General features: G+C 47.3%; 1 protein-coding gene and 1 long non-coding RNA gene across 14 annotated transcripts in view; one reads left to right on the forward strand and one right to left on the reverse strand.

Annotated features, from left to right (window-relative positions):
* Window positions 1–294: 294 nt before the first annotated feature.
* LOC133274331 (uncharacterized) lies at window positions 295–8,348 on the reverse strand. 2 transcript variants are annotated; one of them, XR_009745110.1, is made up of 5 exons: window positions 8,223–8,348; window positions 6,535–6,613; window positions 4,502–5,005; window positions 2,345–2,476; window positions 295–759 (listed from the first exon to the last, which is right to left on the reverse strand). It is a non-coding gene; the product is annotated as an uncharacterized LOC133274331 (long non-coding RNA). The 2 variants fall into 2 exon arrangements; XR_009745109.1 differs by lacking the exons at window positions 4,502–5,005; window positions 8,223–8,348 and having other exon boundaries at window positions 6,535–7,818.
* A 244-nt stretch (window positions 8,349–8,592) lies between these two features.
* Window positions 8,593–17,472, forward strand: part of MEIS2 (Meis homeobox 2) — a 175,460-nt gene continuing 166,580 nt past the window's right edge. For 2 of the 12 annotated variants that reach the window (XM_061463407.1, XM_061463405.1), the window contains exons 1-6: window positions 8,593–9,543; window positions 10,593–10,825; window positions 12,433–12,574; window positions 13,081–13,131; window positions 13,889–13,939; window positions 14,831–14,980. In XM_061463407.1, the coding sequence (XP_061319391.1) occupies window positions 9,532–9,543; window positions 10,593–10,825; window positions 12,433–12,574; window positions 13,081–13,131; window positions 13,889–13,939; window positions 14,831–14,980 (639 nt within the window). In that variant the 5' untranslated portion in view covers window positions 8,593–9,531. Of the gene's footprint in view, window positions 9,544–9,813; window positions 10,022–10,592; window positions 10,826–12,432; window positions 12,575–13,080; window positions 13,132–13,888; window positions 13,940–14,830; window positions 14,981–17,472 lie in introns of those variants that run through there. The other 10 variants (XM_061463412.1, XM_061463411.1, XM_061463410.1 and 7 more) reach the window with 7 other exon arrangements.

Here is a 17,472-nt window from a genome sequence, read left to right on the forward strand (position 1 = left end):
GGAGTAATTGTTGTTAAATGCTTTACAAGTGGATAGTGTTTAATTGAGAGGCATTCATAATTTTACGGCTTACCACAAAATGAAACGTAATTAAAAACGCAGGAATTTCCAACTGATTTTATTCCAATTATGTTTATTGTTCAGACTAATTACTGCACGAGATGGGGTACTTTCCCCATCTCTCAGTGGCACACATCTCCCAGATACACCCTTGCAGGTTTTTCTTTTCCAGGTACAGGCTGGGAACCGCTTTCTGCAGCCTCCTCTATCCCTCAACCTTCTCTCTCTCCCCCCCCCCCCCCCAATTAAATGCTCCAGCCTTTTCTTCTCTCCTCCATGCAACACCTTGGGATGTGAGAAAGTGATGGCAGCTCTCTTCCCTCAGAGCTCGAAGTAACTGTAGAAGGGCTGATGAATTTCTTGAAGAAACACTTGCCACACACTGAGGAAACCATCTCCTAGCAGGATTTTACAAACCAAAGTAAACAAAGCACCCCAGGGGCGATTTCCTCCTTTTGCGCAGCTTACTTCTCAATTTACCTCAGAAGGGTTCACAAATACACACACACGAATTACAACAGAAATCATACTTGGTCTGGGGAAGATATTCTGCATGGAAAGAACCAAAGAAATTCGAAGGATTTAAAGGAAGGGACGGTCATGAAAATACCTGCCGGGTGCGCTGTCATTCCCCAAACAGACCTCTCCTTTCTTGTGAACTCAGAAATCTCTTCAACATCTCTTTAAACACACATATCCCTTGGGGAAAGGAAAAAAAAAAAGGAAGGAAGGAAGAAGACAGCCCCTCCCCCCACACACACACACCTCAGGTCCACCTTACCAACGCCTTTAAAATACCCTCATCCTCCCGACAGGGGTGGGGAGTAAAGTTACTTTTCCAATTTCACTGTTTGCTCGATGGGAGAGTGTTTAGAGTGTAAATGGATTTATTTATTCCTCAGTTTTTCTATCCTTCAAATGAGGTCTTGGAGAAAATTAGAGAGGTGCCTAAGCCCAGCTAATAACAAATCAGCGCTTATAGTTAAAGCGAATAATCAGACCCTGATAAAATGGGAGCCGGGGGGGGGGGGGGTGTCACATCAAATGATCAATACTGCGTCCAATTTGCTTTTTCCTTTGGGCTTAAACCCGTTAAGAAAGGATCACACACACGTTTACTGCTGCTTTTGTCTCCTTTCTAGAGGGACGAAGCTCCACGTGTGCGCTGCGGCTCTCTGGGAGGGTTCCGCACTCACAGGTGTGCTGGGGTTCGGCTGTCTCCCCGCACGGGTCCTCAATCCTCCCGAAGGGTTTCATCTAGGTGTGAGGGTATGAAAAGTGTTTAAATCCTACTGAGGAAATAAAGGGGGGAGGGACGGGGGAGGGAGGGAATTCCCTCTTATGGCAGGTTAGAACTAGCCCAAGCTTTCCAAAGGGAGGTTTAAGTTGGACTTAATGGAGCAATATCTCCCTTTTTCTTTTCTTTTCTTTCTTCTATTTCTTTTTTTTTTTTTTTTTTCTTCAGGCATGAGTCTCTGAATCCTTTCATTAAACTGACATAGATTTTCAGAGATGGAGAAAAGGAGGGGTATCTGGGGTGGACATTTTATGTAAATGAGCAAATCCGAAATGGTATTACAAATCCACTGTAATAAAACTGACAGTTTTGACAGTATTGACAACATAAATATATGTTGGAACACAGCACTTTCAGACACTTAACCGATGAAGCAATAAAAAGATTTGACTACAATATTTCAAATAATCGACATTGATGTTTTGATACATCATTTTTATACCTCGAATCGATCTATCACTCTGTGACCGGTCAATTTTAAGTAAAAATCTGCGGCAATTATTTATGCTATTGCCAATGACGACCTAATAACTGTTTTCAATTAATTACAGCAAAACTAAGCATTATGAGGACTAACCGGCCGCATATTCTATTGTGCGGTCCTTTGCATTTCTTGTACGGAGAGCAAACACATATATGGATATGGCATTCTCTTTGTGGGATCAAAAGAAAGACGTACAAAGGCGATCACAATCTTGGGGGGGGGGGGGGGACAAAAAAAAAAAACACCACCCAAACATAAAAAAAACCTTTCTTTCGGAAACACACCGCCAGCTCCCATCACGTCTCACGTCCTTCTAGGAGACAAGCTGTAATATTTTGTCAGCTCTTTCTCCGTGCAATACCAAACGGGGCTCCTTAGATTTTATTTATTTTTTTTTTCTTCCCTTTGGGCTGCGTGCTAAATCCCACTTCAAACAATGGGCCGAGCAGCTCTTTGGGGAAAAAAATCGGGGGAAAAAAAACAAAAAAGAGGGAGACTCCTACTTGGAGTGCTCGCCCGTGTGTTGTGAGGGTCTCCGTATCATTTCAAAAGGAGGTAGGAGGATATTGTTCTCTCCGGACCAAGAATTCCTGCGTAAAAAGGAGAGCTCTCCTCTTCTGGAGTTTTATAGGCAGCTGGAGAACAAAAGGGAATATTTTGAGTGTGCAAGAACAGAGCTCTGAGAGGAGTTTGGAGCCTTCGTGGATGGTCTGATACCACACTAAAGCGATTTACTTTGCTCTAACTGTCCTTTTTGTTAGGATGTCACATTGGAAAGATGGATTTTGTTAATGCTTTGGGCTTCTTCCAGCAAATGCAAACTAGGTTTTTAGCTGCCCCAGTTGAAGCAGCCACATAGCGTTAGTGGGGAGCCCTGGCAGGTATTTTACTCTCCCTCGTTTATTATGGAAACAGGCGCGTTGGCTGTTTATGGGCTTCACTTCTACAAACCTCCAAGCCTAAGACATAATAAAAAAAAAGCCGCGTTCTGGTCTGGTATCAGCTCTTCACGCGCACCAGCGTGAGATAACTCGGCCCAAGGCGAAGGGGTCCCTCTGTTCCCTTTCTCGCCGCGGCCCCGCAGCCCGCTCGCTCGATGGGATGCGGGGAGGGGGCAGCGCCCGGAGCCCCGCGGGAGGCTGAGAAGCAAAGCGTTCCACAGTGCTCCGCACTGATCAGCACCGCTCCGCACCCCCTCTGCCGCGCGGGGGCCGGGGCCTTGCGCGGCAGCGGGATGGTGCTGGAGGCCCGCCAGGTAGCGCTAGAGGGCTGCCGGTGGCACCGCCGCATCCCGCCGGGAACCCGGCAGCGGCGGTCTGAGCTCCGCACCCAGAGGGGACACGGCGGGGCAGGGGCAGGTGGACCGCGCATCGCTCCTGCTTCGTGGGGGAGTTGAGGACAGTTCTTTTTTTTTTTCTTTAAAAGAAGAGGGAAGGGGGGAAGAAAGACAGTTAAAAAGGAAGTTAGCAGGTAAATCCATGAATCTCCTCCTAATCCAGCTCCCGAAGACCTCAGTCACACCGCAGTCGAGGTCAAGAAAAGTTCACCGTGATGGGCTACCACGGACTTTACGGACTGAATTGAAAGATTTTAGAAAAATTATAGATGAATGAAAAGCGACGTACACTATCAGGGGGGCGGGGGGGGGGGGGGGGCGGTTGTTTAGCGGACCGAGGCGGATGCAGACCTAACCCAGCGACCTGCACAACCGAGACTGCGGGATTGCCCTGGGGCACCCGAGATGGCACCTCAGAAGTCCTGAAGTCGAGAACTCAACTTGGTTAAAACGCATAAAAAGTGACTCAAGTTGTAAGAACCAAGCGTAAAGGCAGAGGAAAGTGGGGTAAAGAACGAATTTGGGGGTAGGACTTTGAACCCTGGCATAATCCTAATTGCAGAAAGGCAAAGGTACTGTTTACACCCCACACTTCGCCCTGCGAGCAAAACAAGAAGGAAAATCCCCGTGGATTTTACTACGGGGTCACGGTGATGTAATCCCGCAGCCACATTTTAAAAGGCAAATTACTTTCTTCAGTAAATGACACGTTTCCTAGAACGATAGTTCACGATGAAACGCCGGTTCAAATATGTACAATTTGTCGTCCCGTTCGGCGATATCCTCAGCCCGTCCACGGGGAGCTTGGCCAGAAAACGTAGCCCCTGTGTTTGCGAACACAATGCATTCCCCCCGAAATGCTTGAACTCAGCGCACAAACAAACAAACATTGAATAAAGTTACAAACAAGATTAAGGTTCAAGTTATTTGTCCCTGTAGCAAGGCGTCAATTGTTCTAACAGATGTAGGGGCGCTAAGAGGATTTAAACCACGCGAATTTAATAAACCAGATTAGCAATAGGTGCTTTCCACAAATGCTAGGAACCGTAAAGTACATCTAGCCTAAATCGCCCGAAAGACCGGAGCATCACCTACAAGGAGTGCAGAAAATTTTCGAAGGGGGCCAACAGGATTTCCTGTGAGCATGGCTTGTTCCTCACTCCCCACCCTACCCACACCCCCCCCCCGGAAAAAAAAAAAAAAAAAAACAAAAAACACACGAAACTTTCTATTTGCACTAAATTTTGCACTAGGTACAGACGCGCGTACCAAACGGCGGTCCAAGGTCCCCGGCGGCATATATTCCTGAAATCTGAAATATTACCTGTTGTGCCATCCGCTTTTGCAAGGATGTGGAAAAAGAGAGGGAGGGAGAGAGGGAGTCACGTCTCAAAGCCAGCAAAGGACTAAGATGCCACACTTCGGAAAGGCTGATTGAAAACAGACTCTTCTTAAGTTTTAGAGGATTTTCTCTCTCCCTCCCTCCAAGGGCTAAGAAGCCGATTTAGGAGTTTGAAGGGAATAGGTTTCAGCATCCATATTTGTTCTGGTGCACTTGTAAAATGCGATTTGAAGAGGATCTTTAGCCCTCTGATTGTCTTTGTATTGTTTTTCTTGAAACGGATCTTTTGCCCTTAATGAATCCCCACACAGCTGGACAGCTCCTGCTCGGACACTGAGAGCGCTAACCCCAAACTGACCCCAATTTGACACCACAAGATGAAATTTTACCGCCTGTTAAAACCATTTCCAGCCTCGGCAAAAGGAGCTGGCTGTTGACTGAGATGCACTTCCATACCGGACACCTCATTTCTCTTTGGACTTTGAGCTTATCTTAAAAAAAAAACAAAACGGGAGGGGAAAGGCAAAAAAAAAGCCCAAGCACACACACAAGAGACCCCACCGACTCGTCTACAGCACTCTTCCTGGAAACAGCCTTCGCTGTGAAATTGATGCACTAGGAATGGAAAATAGCCGATTTAATTTTCTCGATTTACTGTTTTAAAAGAAGTTTATCACCCGGCTGGGGAAAAGGGAAAAAAAGTAAATAAAAAATGACCTAAGACTGTAGTAGCCCGCACCCCCTGCACGCACGTATCCCATTTTCCTCCGAGTTCCCAACAAGCATCTTTGTTAATAGCTGAGCACTTTCACTTAAGGGCGCTAAATTGAGATTCCTTTTTAATGGCTAAACTGTAGCTCTTTATAAACCATGTTCTCTGTGTGCTTTAATCCACTGGGATAGTGAAGAAGAAAAAAGCTCCAACTCTTTTCACGGGGAAAAAAAAAAAAAAAAAAGGGACACAGGAGGAACATGAAAGCCCTTTATTTACCGTATGAAATTACACTTTTCTACAAGTTAAAATAATTTTTTAAAGTTGGTCTCTGTCCCAGATTACACACATGCACAGCAGGGCGAGCCAGCGCAGGGGGTTAATTAGTTTAGGAGGAAAAAGAAAGAAATATAAAAAAAACCAAAACAAAACAAAAAAAAGAAACAAGTGAAAGGAGCAGCATTGAACACTGCAAAAATCTTTGGCTGCTTCTTTTGCAGCTTTGATTTTAGATTGCTTTCTAACAATTTCTCAGTCAAGAGAACCGAGATCCACAGAGACTTTGACGAGAATCATGAAATAAACAAAAATCAGGTCTAAGATTATATCCTAAACAAGAGAGCTTTTTTTTTTTTTTTCCTATGGGAGTCAAGTAATCTAAAAACTTCTTTTTGAAAGGAAAACTGATGAACTTCTCCCACAGCTTGAGGTCTGAATAAATACATGGAGCCTTCAGTGGAGCTAGATTACTTTTGCACGGCCATGTTACAAGTAAAGAAGTAAAGACCTATTCTCTGGTGATACTAAAACTATTTGAAAAGAGACACACTTGCATATCTCAAGAGGCAAGGCTCCAGGTTTGCACTGCCTCGGTTAAAAAAAATAAGTTTGGAAGCTACAAATATTTAAGCTATGTCCTCTAAGCTGGCTGTATGGGCTGTATACCAACCAAGTGATTCCACACAAGTTTAGAAACCCTGCATCTTTGGGGCGGGGTGGGGAGAAGGAAAAAAAAAAACCAAATAGCATTCACCGATGGATGACTAGATCTCTTAAAGAAAAACTGTTAGAAAACTACAGCTGTAAAAGTAGGAATGGATTTGCATAGCCTACTGCTCTGCAGGTCTCCGTGCACCCAAAGGATTAGCCAAGCATTCATTACCATGAATATCTTGAATTACGTTACCGATTTATACGACAGAGTATAAAATACTGCACAAGAAGACTGGCTTTTTCTCTGCAAAATGAATCGACTTAACCACTGCTTGAAAGAGATCTACATACTAAGGGCTTTTTTACTCACCTCTCTTTACAGTCCCATGAAAGTCAGTCACAGCAATTCGGTTGCTCTTAGGACTAGCTTTAATCTCGGAGGAGATCCTCTGGAAAAAAAGATATTAAAAAAAAAAAAGGAAAAAAAAAAAACCAAACCCGGGTCTGCTCCCCAGCTCCTGGCTGGTTTTAAGCAGGGTGCAATTCTGGCTAAAAGTAGGACTTTTCTTGGTATTGCCCCCATATTTGTAAATACAGCCCTGCTCTGCTCTGCAGGGCTCGGCGCTATCAGAACACGCAGGAATGCCCACTGGCGTTTGTCAGCGCTTCACACTATCTTTCTTTATACGTGAGGGCTGATTTCCCGCAGACATCATTGTTATGATGGCTCATTTAATCAAACTGTTTAATTGCTCCGGTAATCACTATCATCATCACAGGTACTCAATCATTCATCATTTTGGAGGGGTTTATTGACCTCTGGAGCTCATTCCCTACGCCTATTAAAATCAGGCCAAATATCTGTAACTACCCCTTGAGTAATTTTCTTAAAAGTTTCAGGAAAAAAAAAAAAATATAATCATCGTCATCACCACGAAAATCAAAGCAAAATAAACCAAAACCTAACCGAATAAATAATATTTTTCTTCCGTGTATTTTAAAAGCCAGCTATGTATGAGGCCACATTCATAACCGGGTACATAATCATTGATAAATCCCACTATTAACGGGATAGTCTGGTTTAGATTTTATGTGCAGGGGACCGTGAACGAGGGTGGGGGGCTGGGGAGGACAAAACTGCAGCAATCGATAGTTTGACCATCGCTCCTCCCCTAAACTTCAAGCATCCCCCATGATTGATGATCCTGGCCAGCTTTAGTAATTGACTGCTCTGAGGTAAGGCTGGGGTAGCTCCGGCAAAACGATTGGGGGAGAGAAACACACCAAAATTAACGTGTCTCTCTGTGTAAGTGTGTGCTTGGAAAAGTTCATTTGGTGCTCAAGGGTGAGGGGTGCATCAGCTCACTTAATTTGCTAAATAACCCCACCGTAATTAGCACTACCATTAGAAGGCATTACCGAGCTAATACTTCAGCAGACATTCCACAAGCGCAACGTCGATCTACGGCAAAGTCCAGCTACATGCACACGTAAACGCAGCGCTCACAGCCTGGTCCGCTCAAAATGAACATGCAAACAAAAAAAATCTACATAACATCTGGATCTCTCGCACAAAAGGCTGAGCATGACTTTGTTTTTAAGCCCTTTTCAAAGCCTGGCAACCTAATCTCAAAACTAAAAGGGATTTCCCCTTCCCCCCCCCCCCCCCCCCCTTCTCTCCCCCTACATCCACAGCGTGCTTGATCGCAGCGATCACTTAAGGAAGAGCGGCGCCAAACACGGTTTGAATGAGCCGTTCTCTCCATGCCCTGGAAAATTAATTTTTAGAGAAGCACAATGAATGGTGAGCGGGCAGGACCCCCTCTGGCAGCGCGGGCGCTGCCGGAGCTGCGGGCACCCTGCCGGGGCGGGCTTGCCTCCCGGGGACGCCCCCCCCCCGCGCCCCGTAGCCCCCCGTGCCCCCGGCCTCGCGTTCCCTCCGCGGCAACGGCGACAGCCGGCGATTTACACCGATAATTCAGCGCGTAAATCAGACCGCTAAACATCGCGGGCAATCGGAAAGTATTTGGTTACTAAAATAATCTAGCGCAAACCAACCCGGGGCTGGCCTTCTATCGCACTTTTCTTCTCGCTCTCTGCAGTTTTCCCCTGCCTCTCCCCCCCTCTCGCACACACGCACTCTCCCTGTCCTTCCTCCCCTCCCTCCCTCGCTCCCTCCCTCCCCGCTCCCTCCCTCCCTCCCCGCTCCTTCCCTCCCTCTCTCTCGCTCGCACGCTCGCTCGCTCCTTCCTACACGCGTTGCTTCTCTCGGGGCAGGGGCTGCTGCGCGGCTCCCCCCGCGCGGCGCCGCGGCCGCCCCGCCGGCGCGCTGCGCATCCCCGGCGCTCAGCTGGCTGGGGCGCCCCCGCCGCCCCGCGCCCGCCGCCCCGCGCCCGCCGCTCCCCGCCACCGCCGCCGCCGCCGCCGCTCCCCGCCGCCGCTCCCCGCCGCCGCCGCCGCCGCGCTGCAGGACTGGCTATGGCCACCACTACTTCCGGGTTCCGTCACTTCATTCTCCCGCCGATCAGCGCTGCAAAACTGAGCCTCTTCTATAAGGCAGCCAGCAGCCAACCTGCCAACACTTACTGACACTCACTCATCAGAGCGCGAGGGAGAGAGGGAGACAAAATACCTGCCGGGAGGAGGAGGAGGAAAGGAGGAAAAAAAAAAAAAAAAGGATAGAGGGGGAAGTCCGCGCTTTGCAAACTATTCCATTTTTCTTCGCATCTTTCCCCACCCCCCTTCACAGTACTTCAAAAAAAAAAAAAAAAAAAAAAAAAAAGAAAGAAAAAAAAAAAAAAACCAAACCAACCAGCCAAGCCTATAGCGATTCTAAAAGGCAAAACCCGAGCGCGGAGTTACTGGAAGAAGAAACCGGGGTTAAAAAGATTCCTCCTCTCTTCTTCATCATCATCAACCATCATTCATTCACTACCTTGACATTCCCTGGCTTTGATTGACAGCTGGAGTGGCAAAAAGCCATGAGACACGACAGTTTGGTTACATGTGGGTTGCTGACGGGCCGATCGTAACCTTCAGTTTGGGGGCTTGACAATTTTTTATTATTTTTTTTTTCGCGTAGAGAAAGAAAAAAGGAAAAAGAGAGAAAAAGGAAAGAGAGAAAGGGAGAGAAAAAAGAAGAAAACACAGAAACTCATCGTGGTTCTTGACTGTTTTATCTATTCTTGTTGTTATTGTTGTTATTATTATTATTTACCCATATTGGAGGATAGGAGAAGTCTGTAAGTGGGTTGCGGGAAAAAAAAAAAAAAAAAAAAAGGAATCTTCTTCACTCTAAATCACTTTCTTTGCTGGACTGGGATATTAAATATACGACACATCCAGGAGTTTATTGGAGCGCAGACTGATGGCGCAAAGGGTAGGTTTAAATCTCCAACACTTACCTATATATAAATCCTCTCTTAAGAGGGGCCTGTCCGATTTGCTCTCCTCTGTTGCTGCTGCTGATGGCGGCCACTATTAAAAAATAGCAGCAAAAATTATTCACTAGCTTTTTGTGTGCGTGCGTGAGTGTCTCTCTGTGTGTGTCTCTCTCTGCAATTGTTCCACGCTTTTTTTCTCTCTTAGCTTTTCCCCCAGCAGCGCGATTTCCCTGCTCCCTGCCTGCTCAGTAGCACGGGTTTCACAGGGGAAAGCTTGCTGCTGGTGCTGCTGCCGCCGCCGCTACCTCCGCTGCCTAGGAACGGCTGAGAAATACATATGTGTGTGTGTGTATATACGAACGTATATATATGTATACACATATAGCTGCTTTCTTCTTTTTTTTTTTTTTTTTTTTTCTCTCTGTCTCTGGCTTTGACAAGGACAAGGGGAATTGCTACTAAATAATGTTTCTGGTAACTTTCAGATTATTTCCCCCTTCATCTCCCCCTTCCCCATGCACCCTACCTTTCCTCTCTCCTTCCCAGTGTTGATTTATTTATATAGTTGTTTTCGATTCTGCTTGTTTATTCATTTCTACTTTTTTGTTGTTGTTGTTGTTCTTCCTTTCTAACGCAGAGTAACTCTAGTTTTTCCCCTGCGTTTCCTTCCTTTCCATCCCCGTTTCCTTGCGAGGGCTCCCCTACCCATGGCGAAGAGGAGCGGCTCCCCCCGCACGCCCGGGAGGGTGCTCACACACACACACATTCCCCCTTCACCTCTCCCCGCAGCCCCACTCCTCCCTCAGCCTCTCCAACCTCTGCTCCCGGTCCCAGTTGATTTCATTTTGCACATTTCTCTCTCTGTTGTGGCTGTTCTTGTTTTGTTTTGCTCTGTTTGTGTCTGTCCGGGTGCTTTACTCTCCTCTGACTTTTGTTATTGTTGTTTGTTTGTTTTTTTATTCCTCTCTCTCTCTCTCCCTCTCCCTCTCCCTCTCTTTTCCCTTCTTTCTCTTTCTTTCTTCTCTTCCGGCCCGTTTTTTGACAGTACGATGAGCTGCCCCACTACGGCGGGATGGACGGAGTAGGGGTGCCGGCTTCCATGTACGGGGACCCCCACGCCCCCCGGCCGATACCCCCGGTGCACCACCTCAACCATGGCCCGCCGCTGCATGCCGGGCAGCACTACGGCGCGCACGCCCCGCACCCCAATGTCATGCCGGCCAGCATGGGCTCTGCTGTCAACGACGCCCTGAAGCGGGACAAGGATGCGATCTACGGGTAGGTACCTCCGGGCCGCCCGGCGCCACTGCCCGGCTCTGCAGCGCCGGTGGCCGCGGAGCGGCGGGGCAGAAGCAGGGCGGGCGGTGGGGGCTCCCGCGGGGCCGCGGCGGGCAACCGAGCCCCGGAGCGGGGCGGGGGGGAGGGACGGTCCTGCGGGTAGCCCCCAGCAGTCTGTTCCGCAGGGAGACCCGCGCGGTGGCGGTGGCACTGCCACTGCCGGCAATTTCAGGAGGAGTGCGATCCCAGACTGGCTTTTAGCTGGGGTGCCAGCACCCGCGGGAATACGTCCTGGAAAAGCAGACCTCTCGGGGAGGGAGGCTGGACTGAGGGGAGGTGTCGTTGTCTTGCTTTGTCTTTCTTTTTTTTTTCCCCACTTTTTTCTTCCCCCCTCCCCCTTTTTTTTTTTTCCTCTCTTGCTTTCTTTCCCCCCTTGTGTTTTTTGTCTTTCTCGGAAAGGCCCCAGTTAAGAGTTCAGATAGGAGAGGCGGCTCTCATTGCTCTGGGTTTTAGTTGGAGAAGTGTTGTTCTGATGTTCTCCTCCGTGCCATAATAACACTCTTCCAACACTGTAAATAAAGAGCTATTCACATCGCAGAAGGTAGTAAGAATAAAAGGGGTTCGCTTCTTGCAAGCAGCATTTCCCTGAGACAGGAGAAATAAACACATTGGGGGCAATGAGCTGAGCTTTCTATTTAAGAAAGAAAGAACGCGAGGAAAAAGAAGCACGTACCCGGCAGAACTCAAGCCTGTGCCAGGCATTGCTTGGAGGCAATGACACCGACTCTCTTCAGTGCCTTTTAGAAAAAAAAAACTAAATGAGCTTAAAGGGAGAGATAGTAACATCTATGACGGAGCGTGGGGCCTTGATCAGGCACCAAAGGGGAAAAGAGACAAAATGCATGCTTACTACTTAGCAGGCAGATACTTTTTTTTTTTTCTGACTACACCAACTATGGGAAAATATTTCGCGAAGTGCTCCCTCCCTCCGCCCCCTCCCCAGCTCACTTATCTGGACAGCTGGTATTTTACTTGGGTGTGCTTCCTAAGCCAGGAAACTTCACCACATTTTTGTTAGCAGGCCCCTTGAAAAATAAAATTACGTATTAAGTAGTTTGCAGTTTGACTAGCCGTGCTTCTCATTTTAGGTCATAGCTGGAGGGGAGGGATGGGATCTTCCAGGTTTCGTGTTATTTTAAGCTGTGGCAAAAAGTGGAAGATTCCCAGTTGAGCTGTTGCCTGCGGGAGCGGGTTTGGTGCCTGGTGCGTTAGGAGGGGAGGTCACTTTTGTCCTCAGCCGTGGGGACCGCACGGGGGATGTAGCTCAGGCACTGCAGTTTCAAAAGGGGAAAAGAAAATAAAACCAAACGCAAACCTCCATCGCCAGCAAACCTAGCATTTTTATTTCGAACTGTTGTTCTCCCCTGCCCTGCCCGGCCCGAAGCGATACAGAGAGGCTGCAGAGTAGCTGCGTCCGTGTGTCCGTCGTGTCTGTATGTCCGTGCATTTTAAAAGCAAACAGAAAAAAAAAATACTTGTTGATTAGAGCTCTTCTTCCCCCCTCTCCCCCACCCCCTTCCCTCTCTTTGTGTGCCACTGCCCGGTAGGCACCCGTTGTTCCCCCTCTTAGCTCTGGTCTTTGAGAAGTGCGAGCTGGCGACCTGCACGCCCCGGGAGCCCGGCGTGGCCGGCGGGGACGTCTGCTCCTCCGACTCCTTCAACGAGGACATCGCCGTCTTCGCCAAGCAGGTCCGGCACCGCTCCCCCCGCCCGGCCCTTCCCAGCACCCTCGCACCTTCTCAGGCCCTCGACCCGCACGGCCGGCCACTTGCACGGTGCATCCCCCCTGCTTTCATCCCTCCCCAGCCCCCTGTGCCCTATCTCCGGCCGCCGGGGTGGGGGCAGAGGGAGCTGCCGGCCCGGACGCTCCTTCGCCGGGAGCTCCTCCACAATGCCGGGCTGAGAGTCCCGGTCCTTGCTCTCCCGCGTTAAAGAAGGGGAAATGGAACTGTTTTGGAGGCAGAGGGAGCGGGGGAAAGGCAGGAGATCAAGAAGAAGGGGCTCCTGTGGCAAGGGCAGGCAGAAACGGAGCTGGCCCTGCTCACACACGGGTGACTCCAGGGAATCCAGCCGGGGTTTGGTCTGATCTGTCCCGGCTGGTTTGATCACAGGGGTTTTTCTCCCCCTTCGAGTGATTCGGTGACAGGGCTGAGGAGAGAAGCTGCAATTCACTCCGCTTTTTCTTATACTTGCAGGTCCGCGCCGAAAAACCACTTTTTTCTTCAAATCCAGAGTTGGACAATTTGGTAAGGCCTGCTCGCCTCCCTGCCCTGCCCTGCCCTGCCCTGCCCTGCCCTGCGTTGCCCTGCCCCGCTCCCCTCCCGCCCGCTGCCTGGAAGCGCCCTCCGCCGTCCGGGCACCCAGGCTGTGTAGCCGAGGGGGGGATGGGGGGCGGGGTGGGGGGGTGGTGGAAGGCTGCCGTCGAGAGTCTTCAAAGCGCTGCACTTTTAAAGTGAGCCGGGGCGAACTCCCGAGCCCCAATGCATTGCAAAGCTGTGTTTGAAAGCCACGGGAAGCTAAACTGAAGGAAATAACTGCTTAAGAAGACAGAGCTGGAGCTTTCTAACGCAATTCTTTTGCTAATGTAAACGATTTCAATATTCAAAGTGTCTAAATCCGCTTGTAAAGAAGATGCCAAACTATTCATCCTTCTCCCTCCCTTTTTCCTGCGGGCCGGGGAGGGGGGGTGGGAGAGTGTGTTTGACTTCTTGGCGGCCCCTCAGGGGTGAGGGCCGGGCGGTGAGAGGGAGCGAGGAAAAGGGGAAGAGGTTTTCTCCAGGATCGCTGTAATAAAGCACTAATCACCGCTTCTGGAAAAAAATATGTTAAAAATCAAGTGCATAGGTTAAAGTTGATCAAAACTGCTCAAGCGCGACCAATGCGCTAAACTCCTGGGTGATGCCTGTGCGCCCTGACACCCCCTGTCCCCCTCGGGCTCGTAGCTCCTCACAGACCCCGTGCTCCTGTCTCCCAACTAACCCCTTGCTCAAAACTTTCTTGCAGATGATCCAAGCAATACAAGTACTAAGGTTTCACCTCTTGGAATTAGAAAAGGTAAGAGCCATGGAGGTGGGCTGGGGGCAAGCCGTTCTCTCCCTGTCATCCCTCTCTTTGCCCCCCCAGCCCACCCGTGACTGTTTGGGCTGACTTGTAAACATGGCCAGGGGAGACGGGAAACGCGGTGTGACCTGTGCCATCAGAGCATGTGACACCCGACAGTCATGCACAGCCTGGCTTTTTTTTTTTTTTTTTTCAGTGCGATTTTAATATATAATATTATTAAACCCTTTCCACCCGTCCTACCCCTTCCCTCAGTAGAATCTCTTTTACCTACTCGGAAACAACGTGTTTAACAAAAAGAGAGGTGAAAGCACTGCTGCCTTTCCCCAGCTCCGGCCGGCGTAGGAACCCCAAGCAGGCGCTAAGTGTTTGGTAGAGGCAGGGGGCCCCTGCGCGGCGCGGGGAGGGGGCTGTGCCAGGGAACGAGAACGGCTCTTCCTCTCCTCTTCCCTCCTTCTCACAGCCTCAGCGAGTCGCTTCGCTCTCGGGCTCCCGGTCACTCAGACCTTTTTTTACCCCCGGTTTAGAGATCCCATCCCGAGTGACTAGTTGTACCTGTCTGGGCTGTGTAAGCTCCAGAGATACCGCCTGTGTCCAGCTCCCAGCGCTCTGATGTTATCATCAAGTCGGATTTTCCTCTGCACACCAGGCTGAGCCCACTATCTCTTTCTCTTTAACTTGTTGCCGCGGCAAGTCTCTAGAGAATAATATATGCTGCAACAATTTCTCTATTGTTTCCTTGCCTTCAACTATTGTGCCCCTTAGAGTTATTTGTAGAGTAGATCAGAAGGTTGTTCTTGCTAACAAAAAAAAAAAAAAAAAAAAGAAAAATGTTGCAATCCAATATTTTGCCACTATTGATACTATTCTTGTTACTGTTTTCAGGTTCATGAATTGTGCGATAACTTCTGCCATCGGTACATTAGTTGTTTGAAAGGAAAAATGCCAATAGACCTCGTTATTGATGAAAGGGATGGCAGCTCCAAATCAGACCACGAAGAACTCTCAGGATCTTCCACAAATTTAGCCGACCATGTAAGTCCTTCTGATTTCCTTATGGCATTTTAAAGACTTTAACCTGCTCAGAGAACCTCTCCCCATTCCATTGTTTTGCTGCTGTTGTCTGTTAGTAGTATTGTTATTACCGCTTTAACCTCTTGCAAGCTGGGATCCCATCTTTACACTTCCTTCCCTCTCTGTAAGGTTATAGAAGTGCAAAGGGTTCCTTCTGTTTCCATCTGCAAAGCAGCGAGTTTGCAATGGTTTGTAAAGTTTCCTGATCTGGCTTCGGGAGGTAGCAAACTGCGGTTTGGTGTGGAGGTCGATGCTTTCTCCTCTTTGCCAACTCTGTAAGCAGTGCAGCAATGTAAGGAAAAAGAGAAAAGAAAGTTAGGGAGAAAGTTTGCCGGTTGCTCCCCCCCTCCCCTCTTGTGGGGATGACAAGTGATGAGAATTATTGGCAATACTACATTGCATTAAAAAAGGGGGTTAGCACATTAGAGTTTCCAATGCTTGTGCTTTATAGCAACTTATTGTCAGAATATGGACTTATTGCCAAACGCCTGAAGCATCTTCATAATAAAAGACAGTAACCTTGATGAAGCAATTATTAACAATGTATTACAGAAAGCTGGAGAGAATGATGATTGAGTAACCATAGGTTAGCGGTTGATTTTAACACTTTAGGAGTTGGTGAATTAGTGTTATGTGTGTAGACTGCACACTGGTGTGAGCGGTATAGAAAGTGCCTTTTTTTTTCGGGGTTTCGGAGAGGCTTTTGTGATCCTTCAAGAGATGTAGATGCAGAGAGTCTTCGGGATGTGAAAGGAAAGGTTACAGCTGGTACCACAGAAAAGGGAAGGAATAGCTTTGGTTAAAAAGAGTGGGTGTGAACTCTAGTTTATTTATAGGAATGCATCCCTGGGGGGAAAAGGGGTTTACACAGTTTTAGATTCAATTGAACTCATAATCTAAATGATACAGTCTAATATTTTAGTGGTTGAAATATTAATTTAACACCCAGTATGAAGTTAACCATGCTTTCTGCACAGATGCCTGCCTTCATTTCCCAGTGTGTTAGGAGTAGCTGTGAGCCCAAGGAGAGAATGAGCTTTCCAGGAGCTTTTGTTTCCTTTGGAAACATGTTGTTTGTGTGTGTATCTGATAATTACATTAGTCCTGGACTGAGGCTGAACTGGGAGATAATAATAAATTCTTCTATATGCCCTGCTCCTGGCACAGCATAGTTACAGAGTCCAGGAAATACTTTTGGACCCAGGCCTTAGCTTTCATTTTCTCATTTGTACTCAGTAAACATGGCAGGACAAGGTTTTTGTGATGTTTTACGTTTTAAATTTATTATTATGAGGGAAAAAAAAAAAGTATGCAGAAGTTTCTGAAAGTTTCTCTGCTTATTAGCTATCTCACATGTAGATAATAAACTCCATGAGGCATGACACTTTCAGAAATATTTGTTTTATGGCATTTTACAACCCTACATTTTTATGCATAAGTATTCTGTGAGAGTACTAGAAAAGAAATTGAAATGAGTGGCAACCTGAAAGATAGGGGGTCATTGTGTATTATTCAGAGCAACAGAAAAAAAAGTACATGTTTCTCCAGTGCAGTTTCTTTACAAGAGTGTGTTTCAAGTGTAAGTGTAGAAATGGAGCATGCTTATGTTTATATTGAAGAGATTAGATAAACTAGCCCGTTTAGGGTTCTGGCAGATGGTGAATGCTCAAGCCAATTTGCAGTGCTCCATTATAATATTTAAATTCACACACAATGATAGGACAGAGGTGGAGGGGGTTAGCGTTTTGATGATTTGATAACTATTATCTTCCTTAAGAAGAATCTCCTCTTGCTTTTGTGGCCCAAAGCCCAAGCTCAAATAAATATGACAACCCATTTATCTTGTACCCGTTAGGGTTTACCACTTCATTGGGTATTATAATTTAAAGCCTTTTATTTCCTGGAGATTTGAGCTATAACGTTTTTACTTTAGCCCCCTGCTATTTGTTTTGAAAGGAAGGAATAATTTGTGCAACCAGAACACCAACTGGGAAATGAAGAGTTGTATCACATAGTTACATTTTATTCATGCGTTTTGGGAAATGTGTCTCCTTATTGGGTTTATATATATATATATATGTATATATATGTATATGTGTATATATATATATATATATAAGCTTATTTTCCCAACAAAACTTTTAAGACTCCTCTATAGGTTAGTCAAACTACCATGTGTGTACACATTTATATTTGTACTGCACAAGGTTCCAGCAGGAAGAAATCTGCTTTTATTCATAAGGAAGAAAAAGCTTTAAAAAATTGCTAATATAAACAGGCAAGACTATCAAAAAATGAGCTATCATTTGTGAACATCTACCTGAAAATGCAGTAGTTCAAGCATGCAAATTTATCCAATCTGACTCTCCAGGTTTATTTTTTCATTTGCTTTGATATGCATATTTAATATACAGCCTCAGGCTAGATCTCATTTGGTGAAAGTTGGTGCAGGG

Source organism: Pezoporus flaviventris, unplaced genomic scaffold (assembly GCF_033815535.1).
Source record: "Pezoporus flaviventris isolate CSIRO_AGI_PZ_B2104156 unplaced genomic scaffold, CSIRO_AGI_Pfla_v1 ptg000036l, whole genome shotgun sequence".
NCBI lineage: Eukaryota > Metazoa > Chordata > Aves > Psittaciformes > Psittacidae > Pezoporus > Pezoporus flaviventris.